General features: G+C 39.1%; 2 protein-coding genes across 5 annotated transcripts in view; one reads left to right on the forward strand and one right to left on the reverse strand.

Annotated features, from left to right (window-relative positions):
- Positions 1-1,893: 1,893 nt before the first annotated feature.
- On the reverse strand, positions 1,894-9,314 carry LOC140330007 (galactose-3-O-sulfotransferase 2-like). 4 transcript variants are annotated; one of them, XM_072410372.1, is made up of 4 exons: positions 9,198-9,314; positions 7,772-7,867; positions 6,350-6,656; positions 1,894-3,906 (listed from the first exon to the last, which is right to left on the reverse strand). In XM_072410372.1, exons 1-4 carry the CDS (start codon positions 9,206-9,208, stop codon positions 3,136-3,138), a joined length of 1,185 nt encoding a protein of 394 aa, XP_072266473.1. In that variant the 5' UTR covers positions 9,209-9,314; the 3' UTR covers positions 1,894-3,135. The 4 variants fall into 4 exon arrangements, with proteins under 4 accessions (XP_072266473.1, XP_072266472.1, XP_072266475.1 ...); XM_072410371.1 differs by having other exon boundaries at positions 6,350-6,668; XM_072410374.1 differs by having other exon boundaries at positions 7,772-7,841; positions 9,198-9,305.
- A 1,468-nt stretch (positions 9,315-10,782) lies between these two features.
- The window catches only part of NEU4 (neuraminidase 4), a 9,977-nt gene continuing 6,835 nt past the window's right edge, over positions 10,783-13,924 (forward strand). The window contains exon 1 of the mRNA XM_072407650.1: positions 10,783-11,034. Coding sequence (XP_072263751.1) covers positions 10,995-11,034 — 40 coding nt within the window. The 5' untranslated portion in view covers positions 10,783-10,994. The remainder of the gene's footprint in view (positions 11,035-13,924) is intronic.

Raw genomic sequence — 13,924 nt, forward strand, 5'->3', positions numbered from 1 at the left:
GACGACTGCAGGTGAGGCCTGGGGAAGAATAAGGAAGGCTATGGTCTCCTGAGGTAGTACACCTACCGACATTTGCATGGGAAAGGTTCGGAAGCGAATAAGTCCACAGGGGAGAATGGTACCATCCACCGCAGAGATACGCAGTGGTTGAGTCCGTGGCTCTATAGGTCAGGGACGCTACTTGACAAGAGTAGCAGAGATGAAATTGCCTGCTTCCCTAGAGTCAATAAAAGCCTTCAGGGCAAATGTGGACGTCTTGTGGTGGAGCTGAATTGTATTGAGGGACGCTGAGTGTAAGGGAGAGAAGAGTGACCTAGCATGCCCCCCTTAGAGCATACTTGGTGCTGAAGTTTCCTGGCCTTTGTGGGCAGAGTTAAAAAAAGTGTCCTTTCAATTGACAGTAAATGCAGAGACCTAAAGATAGGCGCCGGGATCTCCCCACTGGAGATAGACATGAGCAGCCCAGTTGCAAGGGTACTTCTGATGAAGGAAAAACAGGAGGGACTGGAGGTTCCAGAGGTCGCTGGAAGGATGGAGCTACTCCTGGGGAGAAGGCCTTGTGGTTGCAAGATTTCTCCTGGAAACGTATATCATTCTGGGTGGCCAGGGAGATCAGGTCATCCAGAGCATTGGGAATCTTTTGACCAGCCAACTCATCCGTAATGCGATCGGAAAGGCCCTGCCAGGAGGTAGGGTGGAGGGCCTTGTTGCTCCACCCCCAAAGTGCGAAACTTAACAGCAAACTGGCCCACAGTAAGTGACTCTTGGCAGAAACACAGGAGAACACTGGCCACTGAGGAGGCTCGAGTGGGTTCATCAAAAACCCTCCTCAAAATGCTCAGGAAAGCTTCAATGCTACAGGTGACCGGATCCTCCCTTATCCTTCCCTTAAGTAGTTGGTTGGGATTTGCGGAGGTCTGGGAGGTTGTAGTCATGGTTCGAGCAAACTGTCGTGCTTGGGGAGACAGGGCCAACTAGGGGGCACTATGGCTTTCACGGAAGTGGTGTGAGCCCTGAGAAGGGCCAAGGCGCAGACTCTAAGCAGTAACCAGGTCTTCTCCAGAGCCTCTAATAGTGAGGATGTTGCGCTGCTGGGCACTGCCAGCTTCTTGGGCAACGGTACCAAATTCACAAAGAAGAAGAGTAGTCAAAGAAGGCCGGGGCCAAGGCAGGCAACAAGCAAGAAAGGTCAGGTCACAAGCCAGGGGTCAAGTACCAGGGATCCAGGAAATAGACACCAGTGACACAGGAGCCACCACAGACGCAGGAACACATGAGACACTGGAAGCAAAGGAGGCACAAGCAACACAGGAACAACCACAGACAGACAGGAACACTGGAACAGCACAGGGAAGATGGCTGGGAACAAACAGACTGGACAATGAGGGATTAACAAAGGAGCTGGACAGAGGAAATGCTGGATTAAGCAACATGTGGACAGGAACTAGCTCGACAGAACTAGGGGCTCAATACTAATGGAAACTTGTTGCACGAACATTAAGTGCATTGTCTGAGATAACTAAATAGCCATTTTCTGACTGCCAGCTGATTGGGTGAAACTAATAATGCTTGAGAACAGGTGCACACCCAGAATCAGAAATGCCCCCATGCACAGGGACAATACTGATGTCAGTTGCCATTTTCACCACTCCTGTAATCCTCAAAAGAACATAACTTCACCCAGTCTGTAAAGAAAAGGAGAAGGAAGACAGTCTGGTGCAAGACAAATTGGACTAGAATCGTGAAGGGATCAACGGCTTTCCACCTATAAAGAAAACGTGTGTCAATAGACTTAGTCTGACCTTTTTTTTTTACAAATTACAATATTTGATATATAATAGCTTGTACAAAATATTTCATGGAGCAATGAAGTGAAAAAATCCCATGACACTATTATAAGTTTTTAGTTTTATTGAACAAATGGCAGCTTTTTTCCAGCAGAATAAAACTAGAAAGCACACAAAAGCGGAGATAATATTACAAAATATTGCAATGATGTAATCATAAAGCAAGAATATAAAGGGAAAAGTTATACTACCTGTAAATCACAATAAATAATGCTATGATAGAATAGATTGAAGTGCTTTAAGAAGTATTAAACTTTATGTAGGGTCTAGTAATGGTTTCTCTATACTTTATGACGAATTGGTCCTGCATTTCTGGGATGTCTGGAAGCTTTATGGAACTAGGAAATTTTCATGGAGGTGATTTTTTTTTTATTGGGATATTAGAGGTAGTGATGTGCTCAATCACAAAAATATTTTAATTCATTACCAAAATTTTTTTATTGGGCAATCAACATCTAATGTATAACAAAAAAAAAATCCTCCATAAGAAAATTAGGGGAGGTTTGTTTAAATTATCAACCTTTATTTCTTGGACCACTATAAAAAAAAAATAAGATTAACCAATTCTCAATAAAATAAAAAACAAATAAAGCATCATTATGTTTTTAAGCTCTCAGCTAATACAGATATTATTATACTGATATTAGGATATCAGTAATTTGTTAGATTCTCCGCTTTTCAAGCATTTTGCATTTGCATTTGCATCTAAAAATGGATGATAGTTGGGTAAATTAATATGAAAATGCACAGCAATATAGTAACCAATAAATAGTAAAATAATCTAGTGATTGAATGGAAGGATACACTTTCATCAGTGAAGCTGGGTGATCCAGGAAACCTGAAATAGATCTGGTTCAGGATTAAAAACATTTGCTAACCAATATCCAATAATCTTTGGCTATCATCCCCGGCACGTGCAAGGGAAGCGAGGATTGCTGGAGCAGTCATCAAACAGATTATTGCAGGATATCACCTGTCCCCTTCTGCAATAATGATCTGCCTGATCCAACATTTGTAAGGTTAAAAATGATTAAAATCCAAAGAAAAACTCTCCTTTCTGAAAAGTTCCAATTAGCTGCCTAAATATAGACTATATATATATAAATCATAAACTGACCTTAAAGCAGAGTTGTACTTTTGATTGTTTTGATATATTTATGCTAAATTATATAACAAAGAGAGATAAGAAAAAATTAAAACGATACCATAAACATATTGTTCTCAAGCTTTCCGTTCATGAGTGATGTTTTTTAGGGGGTTTCTGTATTTTTGTTAACGCATCTCCCGCTTACATGATTTTCTGTTTGTCATGTAACAATGAATTATATTGAAGCTCTGGGGTGACAAGTCTCCGGCAAAGAAGCTGGTATGGTGTTGTAAGTCCAGGTTTTAGGTTGTATCCAAGAATTGTGGCTATTCCAGACTGATATGGTATCATTGACTTGTCTTTTAACTGACTGGGGGCAACCTCACCCTGCAGACATGTTTTTTCCATCTCAGCTCTTTTCATTTGTAGTATCCCAATCTCATGCTGCATTCGTTCCCTTCCAAACTTTTCAACTAGTTCCCAGAATGAATTGTTGAAATGGACATACAATTGCCAGTCAAGGCTGTTCCATCTTTTTATCTTCTCTTGTGTTTCCAAAGTGAGGGTTTTCATGGTGTTGTTACTTCTTCTGTTCAGTGGAAAGGACAGAACATCATCAAATGACCAACACAGAGCTTCCTTCAATAGAATAAGAGACTCATCAAAGTATTCAGTGATCAGCACCAGATCAAAGATTGTATCAGTTAAATTTAACATAAACTGTATTTTATTGATAGTTTTATTTTCTTTTGGATCAAATCCCAAATCAAAGGCCATGAGGTTTTTAACTAAGTGCCTGTTTTGCGTTACTGCATCATAGTATGCAGAGGAATTGTTGAGAAAGTCTTCCAAGTTTTTAGCTTTTACGAATGGTGTATTTTTTCTCCAGTAAGAGAAAGATGATTCAAATAATGAGATTGGGTTTCTCATGACAGTGAAGTAAAAAGTGTCATTTGGCATCACTTTTTTAACCTGTCAAAAAATATTTAAAGTGACATTTGAGAAATGAGGAAACCAATATTTTACATATATGTTATACGCCACACAATAAATTTCTAACCTTTTTACAACTCCAACCTATATATGGTAGGCCTCACTAACCAAGATTACTTATGTTGCTTATGTAAACTTGTGCTTTTCCACCTTGCTGGTATTCACACGCCTGTTTACTAAATCTTTTCACAAAGCTGAAATGCCAGAATAGAGAGGCCCATTTCTTTCTGTTTTTAAGTAAATTTTAGCAAAGAAGAAACATATTAGCATAATATAAGGTCATATGTGACTTATGGGTATGTAAGGGTCATGGTGTAACAAGTGATAGATGCCTATTTGTTATTTGATGTGACTTCTATAGTTCCATGACAATTGAAAATACAATACCTTTACTTATTGCTACATTCTAAAGCTCAGTTGTTATTCCTAAAATGTATAATTAAACCTTAAACTGGAGCTTTTGAACTCGTAAGGGTTGGTTAACCAATTTTTTTACTTATGTTTGTTGTTGCTGGTTTTCTGCCTTCTGTGACAACTAACAGGCTTATTTTGATTTATTGTAAGCTGCCATTGATGTTGCACTATGTGTGCTTTTTTCATATTGTTACTGGTTTTGTTTTTCATTTGTGATATCTAGTTTTTTTTAATAAAATATTGAAATAGAAAATTACAATGCCATGGCAAATCGTATACACCCTTATCCACATATAAAGCTTTGTGAATCGACCATTAGATGTATTGTCTACTGCAACACAAGAAGTATCATTTTCATAATGGGTAACAAATTTTGCAAAATGTTTTCTGTCTAAAATAGCCTTTTTACCATGGGGAAGCCCTTGAAATAAATTTTATTTCTAAGGGGACCCCTGAACCTAGTTGGCCTGCAAACAAGTCCCACCTGTCAATTTCTGCCTGCCAACTCGATAAAGCTGCTGGACAGCTGTATATGAAGAAATGTAGTAACATGTAGATAAGGTCACTAAGGTGCATTCTGCATTTATGAGGAACTGAAGCTGAAGGGGATTTGTCACTGACTTGGGCTCTACACTATGTGGTTAGGCTTCATTGATTGATTGATTGGGGGTCTACAATTTAAGCAGGTTTGGCACTAAGGGGCCTCTGCATCAAAAGAGTCTTCCTTGAGGGGTATCTGAATTGAGGAGTTCTTCACTGATGGGGTTATGTGGGTTCTTTATTGTGTGTTGCTGAGGGGTCTGAGAGTGCTGTAAGCAGATGGGGTTCAGAGTTGTGGTGAGGGAAAGGGATCCAGGTTTTTCTAAATTAATATTATTATTATTATTATTATTTATAAACAGGGTTTATATAGCACCAACATATTACACAGTGCTGTACATTAAATAGGGGTTGCAAATAACAGACAGATACAGACCGTGACACAAGAGGAGGAAATGGAACTGTGCAGAAGAGCTTACAATCTAAGAAGTAGGGGAAGCAGCACACAATAGGAGGGGGTATATGGAATGGTGGGTAAGTAGTGAGGGTTTAAGAGACAGAAGAAGCTGATGGGTGCTTTTTTAAATGTGCAGAAAGGAGGAGCATGCCAAATAGGATGTGGAATTTGCTGTCATGCACCAAGAGACAGTTTTTTAAACTTCAAATTTGAGATCCTTCATTTTCAGGAAGGATCTGTAACATCCCCATCACCAAAGGGCCTTTTCAATGAAGAACCCCTTGAAATGACTTTTAGGTCTTCAGGGAACCCCTGCTATAATTACTATATCCACATATCAGAGTACATGAGTGTGGTGGTCAATGGGAAGAATACCTCTTACATGGCCAAGTGAAAGAATGCCATTCCTACACATAGCCCAAAAGATCATTGGTGTTACTTAAACTGACCTGAAAGGTACAAATTGCTCATTGTTAAAGGAACCCCTAGCAACCCCTGGTTGAGAAACACTGTTTTACTACTATTTAATGCAATTTTTTCTTTTATGTTCTGAACTAGTTATTTTCAATGGGGTTTAGAAGCTAACAAATATTTAATAAATAAGCTTTAGTAAATTGTTTGCCGTTTTATATATATATATATATATATATATATATATATTTATATTTAACAGAAAACTAATAGGGCCTTTGGGGACATGTTCTTATTTTTATTTAGTTACTTCTGCTTTTTCATGTGGTGCTCCATAATGTGCCCCCCCCCCCCCAGTAAGTATTAATATATATATTATATTTTGTTACAAGTCTTTGTTTACCTTTTAATAGCCCTGGGCATATCTCTTAGATTATAAACTAGCGGTAGCGGTCTGTATCTGTCTGCCATTTGCAACCCCCATTTAATGTTCAGGGCTGCATAATATGTTGGCGCCATACAAATCCTGTTTAATAATAAAATTGACGGGATAAAAAGCACAGCAAATAACCTAAATTGCATAGCAAAGTTCTCTCTCACCTCTGTAAGCATGAAACGCATGTGATGGCACATGATGTTGAAAGTCTTATTTCCATCTACAGAGAAGCCATCCACATAGGATGCTGAAAAGAAGTTTGGATATGAATAAAGTGACGAACGAACAGGAAAGGCGAAGGTAAGGTTGTGAAATTCACCATATCGGAACAGGATGTTTATTATGGTGCTGCTGGCTGTCTTGTGGGTCTTCAGGAAAAAGATGTTTCTCTTTGACTGGCAGGATTCTCTGCTTTTTTCTGCATGTTCATTGACCAATGTACCATGAGCATCATCCATTTTGTACATGAATCTAAAATAGAAACTGTAAATTTTAGGATTAGAATTAGCTAAAAATTATTTTTCTTGTCATTTTCACTTTTTTACTTATTAGAAGATTTGTCTGCCCACATTTACATTCTTTATTACATGTTATATATATCTTTTTAAATATTAGCAAACATTAGCAACAAGCCTGTATACTTTTTACAACATAAGTTGACTCCCAATTGGGTAATATAATTTATGCCAAAATGAATATTAGTGGACAATATTAGTGGAAAACTCTAATAGAAAAATGAATAGCCAATAAATCAGGAGAAAACAATAAACCAAATACAGAGATTTTCCTGAAATATTTTTTTTTCTACCATAGTCTAAATTCTGGCACTTCAACCCAATTCCTCTAGGACCAGACTGACCTGAACTAACCCTAGCCTACGACTAGTGAGTGAAAGGAGAAGCAGCACGGCGATTAGCTAATCCCTCTGCCACTCTGATACCAGTAATAAATTTGTGTACTTACACTGCTTGTATTTAAAAAAGCATTAAAAGAATGAAATTTAGTCTGATTAAATTTTGTATTCCTGGTTTCTCCTTTTCCCGATCATCAACATGCTAATGTTAAATAAAATATAATTTATTTATTCTATATAAACAGGTTTTCACAGGTTTTTGCTTTTCACAAAAGAAAAATACACAGCATACTTTCACCTAGGAAGCACAAGTTCTCGTGTAAATGCTGGTCAGGTGTTACATATCGGGTATCACCAGAATAAGTGGAATAATTCTGGGACCATCATTTAGGGTCAGCTCAATAACAGAAGAGAGCTGCTGGAGTCATCTTTGGACAGTTTTGTGTATCAAAGTTTTTTTGTCATCATTTTTGCTATTTTTATGAACACAGGCTTGCATTTTAAAATTTACCAAAATTGTGTGTGCACTAAAATACATTTGTGTATCACTCAACATACTAATTTTCAACCATCATCTTTTTTATACAGGTTCTCAGTTTAAAAAAAATGCCTCAAATTAATATGTATACAAATATGAATCAAAATGCTACAATTCTAAAGTGTTTATTGGCACCCAAACACTAAACATCAGGTATTTTTGGTATGTTTTCTGTATTCATTTCCAAATACCTACCTATTTTTCATTGGGAAATCTAAAATTCGGAAGGCCAAAAACATCATACAACCAGCAAGGAGGATAGCGCCTAAGGTTTTCAAATAACAAAGAAATCTGTAAATAGTACAAAAAGGACACATTCATTTAATCCTCATAAAGCAGTAACAATTGATATCAAAAGTCAGTGACTTGCTGTAATTTAGAGAATTTCCTCATATTACCTGTCCCATGTCAATGGACTTTGGACTGTTGATGGATTATTTCGAAATTAACTTAAAACCCTTTAATCTTATTGAGAATTCATTGTTCATTGACAAATAAATTAGCCTAGAGTTGAGATCCCTCTGACTTGAAGTTCAGCTGCATCAAGTGGGTTTTGCAATCCTATAAAAACTCATTAGAATGCAAAACACACTTGAAGTCATTTAAAGCCCTTCAACAATAAGGGTTAATCGGAGGTCTAATAGGTGCTGATCAGAGGTCTAATAGGGGCTGATCTGAGGTCTAGTAGGGGCTTATCTGAGGTCTAATAGGGGCTGATCGGAGGTCTAATAGGTGCTGATTGGAGGTCTAATAGGGGCTGATCCAAGGTCTAATAGGGGCTGATCCGAGGTCTAATAGGGGCTGATCTGAGAACTGACCATCAATGTGGTACATTTTTTTACCAACACAATGACCACCATTGCAAGTTGTTCTTATTGAGGGTAGGCTAAGGCAGAGAGCATTTGTAATAAAAAAAAGCTTTAAAATGATATTTTGTCCCATAGTTTATGTCTGTGTCTAAGACAGTCTGTAAGACAGTAAATACAGAAAATTTTGTGGGCTGCAGCAAATGCGGGCAGTGTATTCTGTGCATAAACTCCGCGGTCCAGTCTCCTTAAACTATGGTCAACATTCAGTGCTATATAGCCCTCTTTTCTTTAGGTATACAGTATTTTAAGTATACAGTACTTTAATTATACAGCTTGGCTGTTTCTTCTGGTTGTTACATATATTCTTTATAAAATCAAGCCCAGCGTTTGTTGGCTGCATACCCCCAAAATGCCATTTCAGAGGAAGTTATCCCATTTTGTAATGCCCACTCTGCATCCAACAGTATATCACATGTAGGAAGAAGATCCATACAAGTTGCAATGGCAGGAGGTACACAAAGAGCATCACCTGCACTGAAGACACCTTCCAATGTTGCTGGGAATCAATGTTCAGAAACTTCTCAGGCTAGCAACTTTCATACAGCTGCTAAATTTAGGAGCTTATATTTACCCCAACAACAGCAGCTTCTACATTTCTCCCATAACATGTAAAGTGGTAAAAAAAAACCTTTCAGGGTTTACAGGTTACAAAAAAAAGACCACTAAAATCAGAGACTTTGCCTAAAAATAGATATTTAGCAAGTTGGAAAACTTGCAGATGTTTATAAGAGACAAGAAATCATTCATCTTACCTTTTTGTCATTGTTCAGCCGTATGTAGTATTTATATTGCTACCAGAAAAGCAATCTTCACAAAGTATTCTGTACTTCAATTCATTTGGATGTTTATCTCTCCGTGGCATATTTTACCACACCTCACTCATAGACTGTATGCTGTATTCTATCTCATTATTTATGAAATGATACAAAGATCAATATTTTAGCTTAATCATTAACATGATGTAAACATTCCACATTTTTATGTATGTATGTGTATATAAAAATATATATTATTACTGGCAATATAGAAAAAAGCAAACTTGTGACTTAGAATAAGCTAGAGATAGTGATTTAAAATATTTAAAATATTAAAATGAAATGAAAGAATGCAACCTGACAGCCAAGCAATTTGCATTTACAAGGTGAAAAATCTACAATGGGGAGGGGCCACCACATTTTTCATCTAATTCCATCATGACATTGATGATGGGCTGCTATCATACAGATTCTAGTTTTCAGAGGCAGTTGTGATGGGTGGTGGTTTTGACAGTTCATCAATTTCCATGGTTGAACATCCATTAGCAGAAGCTTCTTTGTGATATTTCATAAGTTCAACATAACTTCCGTAAAAACAAAAGTTGAGTTATGTAGCTATATATATATATATATATATATATATATATATGTATATGTATATAAACACCCCTGGAATGTATTATTAACAGGAATGTCCTCAATATAAAAACCGGCCTAGCAATAAGTAACATCAAAACAAAGTAGTGTTTCGCAGGAAACAATGACATGCTCCAACAGGTTAAACTGCATTGAAGTGTAGTGTGATTTACTCACCAGGCAGTATATAGTTGGCCCCAGACCTTGCTTTTATGCACTAGAATAAAAAGGTAACTTCAGCATTATAACAAAAATCAGATTTGGTTGCAATACTCTATTGCAATACTATATCTTCTCATGATAACTGTTCCTTGCAAACACTACTCCTCTTTTAAGTTGAATGATACTCAGTGTCATTCAACTCACTTCTAATGAGCCCAGGCCTCCATGGAGACACCCCATGTCTGGCTTTCTGTGCAAGTTTGAGGACCAATGGAGAACAGGGGAAGCAGAGCAAGAACCCTGCTTGCCATGCAACTACGTAGCTCTCTTGCATATTACCTATGTAAAATTAAAGTTTGTAAAAGTGTGGAACAGTGGACATGTTTGGGAATGGGACAGAAGAATATGGGAAGGAAAAATGTTGAGCTTTAAAGCAATACTGATTAGGAAGACATTTTCACCTTCCTATGATTGCATAGTAAAGCAGCAGAAGCAAAGTTATGGGGTCATCACCAGGTGGCAGACAGCAGTGCAGAATCACATAAAAGCAAATAAAAGTATTATTAGATATCTTCCTTTTATGGATTTTAGTTATTACTGTATTTTTTGTGGTTTTATATCTGTGGTTACAATATGCTTTCAGAACTTTTAACTTAAAAAAAGTCACAGCATTTAATGTTTTTGCTTGTTTTCTTTGTTCTCAAAGAATCCATCCTAATATTTTCTGCATCTCATTCACCTTTTACTTTGTGTTTTCCTTTAAAATATTTACCGGGGGCTGAGAAAGAATCAAGGGAACCAGAGTGACCACAGTGCTCAGGAAAACAGAGCTGTGACAGGGACACACACAGTGACTGCTGACTGGGGGAGATTTTCTGGGTCACTTGTAATATCCTCTGTCAGCGTGAAATCACATCTAGGTTTGTAGGTGGAAAGCCCTGGAAGAAGAAAGAACATAGCAAAAATGGATAAAGAGAGCCTGGATGAAACAGCAGTATGGAGAGGAACAGAGGAACACAGGGAGCAGTTTACACAGGTCAGTTATTGGGGGTTAGAGGGAAATTAAGTCAGAGAAGAAAAGCCAAGTAAATAATTATCCAGGGGAGAAGTAGTGCAAAGAATGCAGAGAACTGGAAGATATTAGAAGGGCGTAGGGAATACAGTTTGCAGATACACAAGAATAATAAAGGAGTGTAAGGAATACAGTGTACTGGTACAGGAGGATGATAGGGTGGTGTATGGAATACAGTGTACTGGTACAGGAGGATAATAGGGAGGTGTACGGAATACAGTGTACTGGTACAGGAGGATAATAGGGAGGTGTACGGAATACAGGGATAATAGGGAGGTGTACGGAATACAGTGTACTGGTAGAGGAGGATATTAGGGGGGTGTACGGAATACAGTGTACTGGTACAGGAGGATAATAGAGGGGTATACAATGTACTGGCAGAGGAAGATATTAGAGGGGTGTACGGAATACAGTGTAGTGGTAGAGGGGATACTAGAGGGGTGTACGGAATACAGTGTATAGAGGGGTGTACGGAATACAGTGTAGTGGTAGAGGGGATACTAGAGGGGTGTACGGAATACAGTGTACTGGTAGAGGAGGATAATAGGGGGGTGTACGGAATACAGTGTACTGGTACAGGAGGATAATAGAGGGGTATACAATGTACTGATAGAGGAAGATATTAGAGGGGTGTACGGAATACAGTGTAGTGGTAGAGGGGATACTAGAGGGGTGTACGGAATACAGTGTACTGGTACAGGAGCATGATAGTGGGTTGTACAGAATACAGTGTACAAGTACAGGAGGATAATAGGGGGGTGTAAGGAATACAGTGTACTGGTACAGGAGGATGATAAAGGGGTGTATGGAATACAATGTACTGGTACAGAAGGATGATGAAGGGGTGTACGGAATACAGTGTACTGGTACAGGAGGATGATAGAGGGGTGTACTGAATAGGGGGGTGTACGGAATACAGTGTACTTGTACAGGAGGATAATAGAGTGTTTACAGAATACAGTGTACTGGTAGAGGAGGATATTAGAGGGGTGTAAGGAAAACAGTGTACTGGTACAGCAGGATGATAGAGGGTTATATGGAATACAGTGTACTGGTACGGGAGGATGATGAAGGGGTGTACAGGATACAGTGTACTGGTATAGCAGGATGATAGAGGGTTATATGGATTACAGTGTACTGCTACAGAAGGATAATAGGGGGGTGTACGGAAAACAGTGTACTGGTACAGCAGGATGATAGAGGGGTGTACAGAATACAGTGTACTGGTACAGGAGGATGATGGGGAGTGTAAGGAATACAGTGTACTGGTACAGGAGGATAATTGAGGGGTGTACGGAATACAGTGTACTGGTACAGGAGGACAATAGAGGGATGTACGGAATACAGTGTACTGGTACAGGAGGATATTAGAAGGGTATAAAGAATACAGTGTACTGGTACTGGAGGATAATAGGGGGGTGTACGGAATACAGTGTAATGGTACAGGAGGATAATAGGGAGGTGTACAGAATACAGTGTACTGGTAGAGGAGGATATTAGAGGGTGTACGGAATACAGTGTACTGGTACAGGAGGATATTAGAGGGGTGTACGGAATACAATGTACTGGTAAAGGAAGATATTAGAGGGGTATACGGAATACAGTGTACTGGTACAGGAGGATATTAGAAGAATGTATGGAATACAGTGTACTGGTACAGGAGGATAATAGAGGGGTGTACGTAATACAGTGTACTGGTACAGGAGGATGATAGCGGGGTGTACAGAATACAGTGCACTGGTACAGAATGATATTAGGGGGGTGTACGGAATACAGTGTACTGGTACTGGAGGATGATAGAGGGGTGTACGGAATACAGTGTACTGGTACAGGAGGATAATAGGGGGGTGTACGGATACAGGAGGATAATAGGGGGGTGTACAGATTACAGTGTACTGGTACAGGATGATAGAGGGATGTACAGAATACAGTGTACTGGTACAGGAGGATAATAGGGGGGTGTACAGAATACAGTGTACTGGTACAGGAGGATGATGAATGGGTGTACAGAATACAGTTTTCTGGTACTGTGTACTGGAGGATATGAGAGGGGTGTACAGAATACAGTGTACTTGTGGAGGAGGATATTAGAGGGGTGTAAGGAATACAGTGTACTGGTGCAGGAGGATAATAGGGGGGTGTACGGAATACATTGTACTGGTAGAGTAGGATATTAGAGGGGTGTAAGGAATACAGTGTACTGGTACAGGAGGAGGATAAGGGGTTGTACAGAATACAGTGTACTGGCACAGGAGGATGATAGAGGGATATACAGAATACAGTGTACTGGTACAGGAGGATAATAGGGGGGTGTACAGAATACAGTGTACTGGTAGAGAAGGATATTAGAGGGGTGTACGGAATACAGTGTACTGGTGCAGGAGGATATTAGGGGGGTGTACGGAATACGTTGTACTGGTAGAGGAGGATATTAGAGGGATGTAAGGAATACAGTGTACTGGTACAGGAGGATGATAGGGGGTGTACAGAATACAGTGTACTGGTACAGGAGGATGATAGAGGGGTGTACAGAATACAATGTACTGGTACAGAAGTATATTAGGGGGGTGTACAGAATACAGTGTACTGGTACAGGAGGATGATAGAGTTTGTACAGAATACAGTGTACTGGTACAGGAGGATATTAGAGGGGTGTACGGAAGACAGTGTACTGGTACAGCAGGATGATGGAGGGGTGTATGGAATACAGTGTTCTGGTACAGGAGGATGATAAGGGGGTATAGGGAATACATTGTAGGGGTACAGGAGGATAATAGGGGGGTGTAAGGAATACAGTGTACAAGTACAGGAGGATAATAGGGGGGTGTAAGGAATACAGTGTACTGGTACAGGA

The sequence above is a fragment of the Pyxicephalus adspersus genome, chromosome 4, assembly GCF_032062135.1.
Source record: "Pyxicephalus adspersus chromosome 4, UCB_Pads_2.0, whole genome shotgun sequence".
NCBI classification, from domain to species: Eukaryota; Metazoa; Chordata; class Amphibia; order Anura; family Pyxicephalidae; genus Pyxicephalus; species Pyxicephalus adspersus.

Coding starts and splice junctions, on each gene's coding strand:
- LOC140330007 (XM_072410371.1), bottom strand. Junction 6,669..7,771: donor GATTTCCCAATGAAAAATAG/GTAGGTATTTGG, acceptor TAAAATTTACAG/TTTCTATTTTAGATTCATGT. Junction 3,907..6,349: donor TGCGTTTCATGCTTACAGAG/GTGAGAGAGAAC, acceptor ATTTTTTGACAG/GTTAAAAAAGTGATGCCAAA.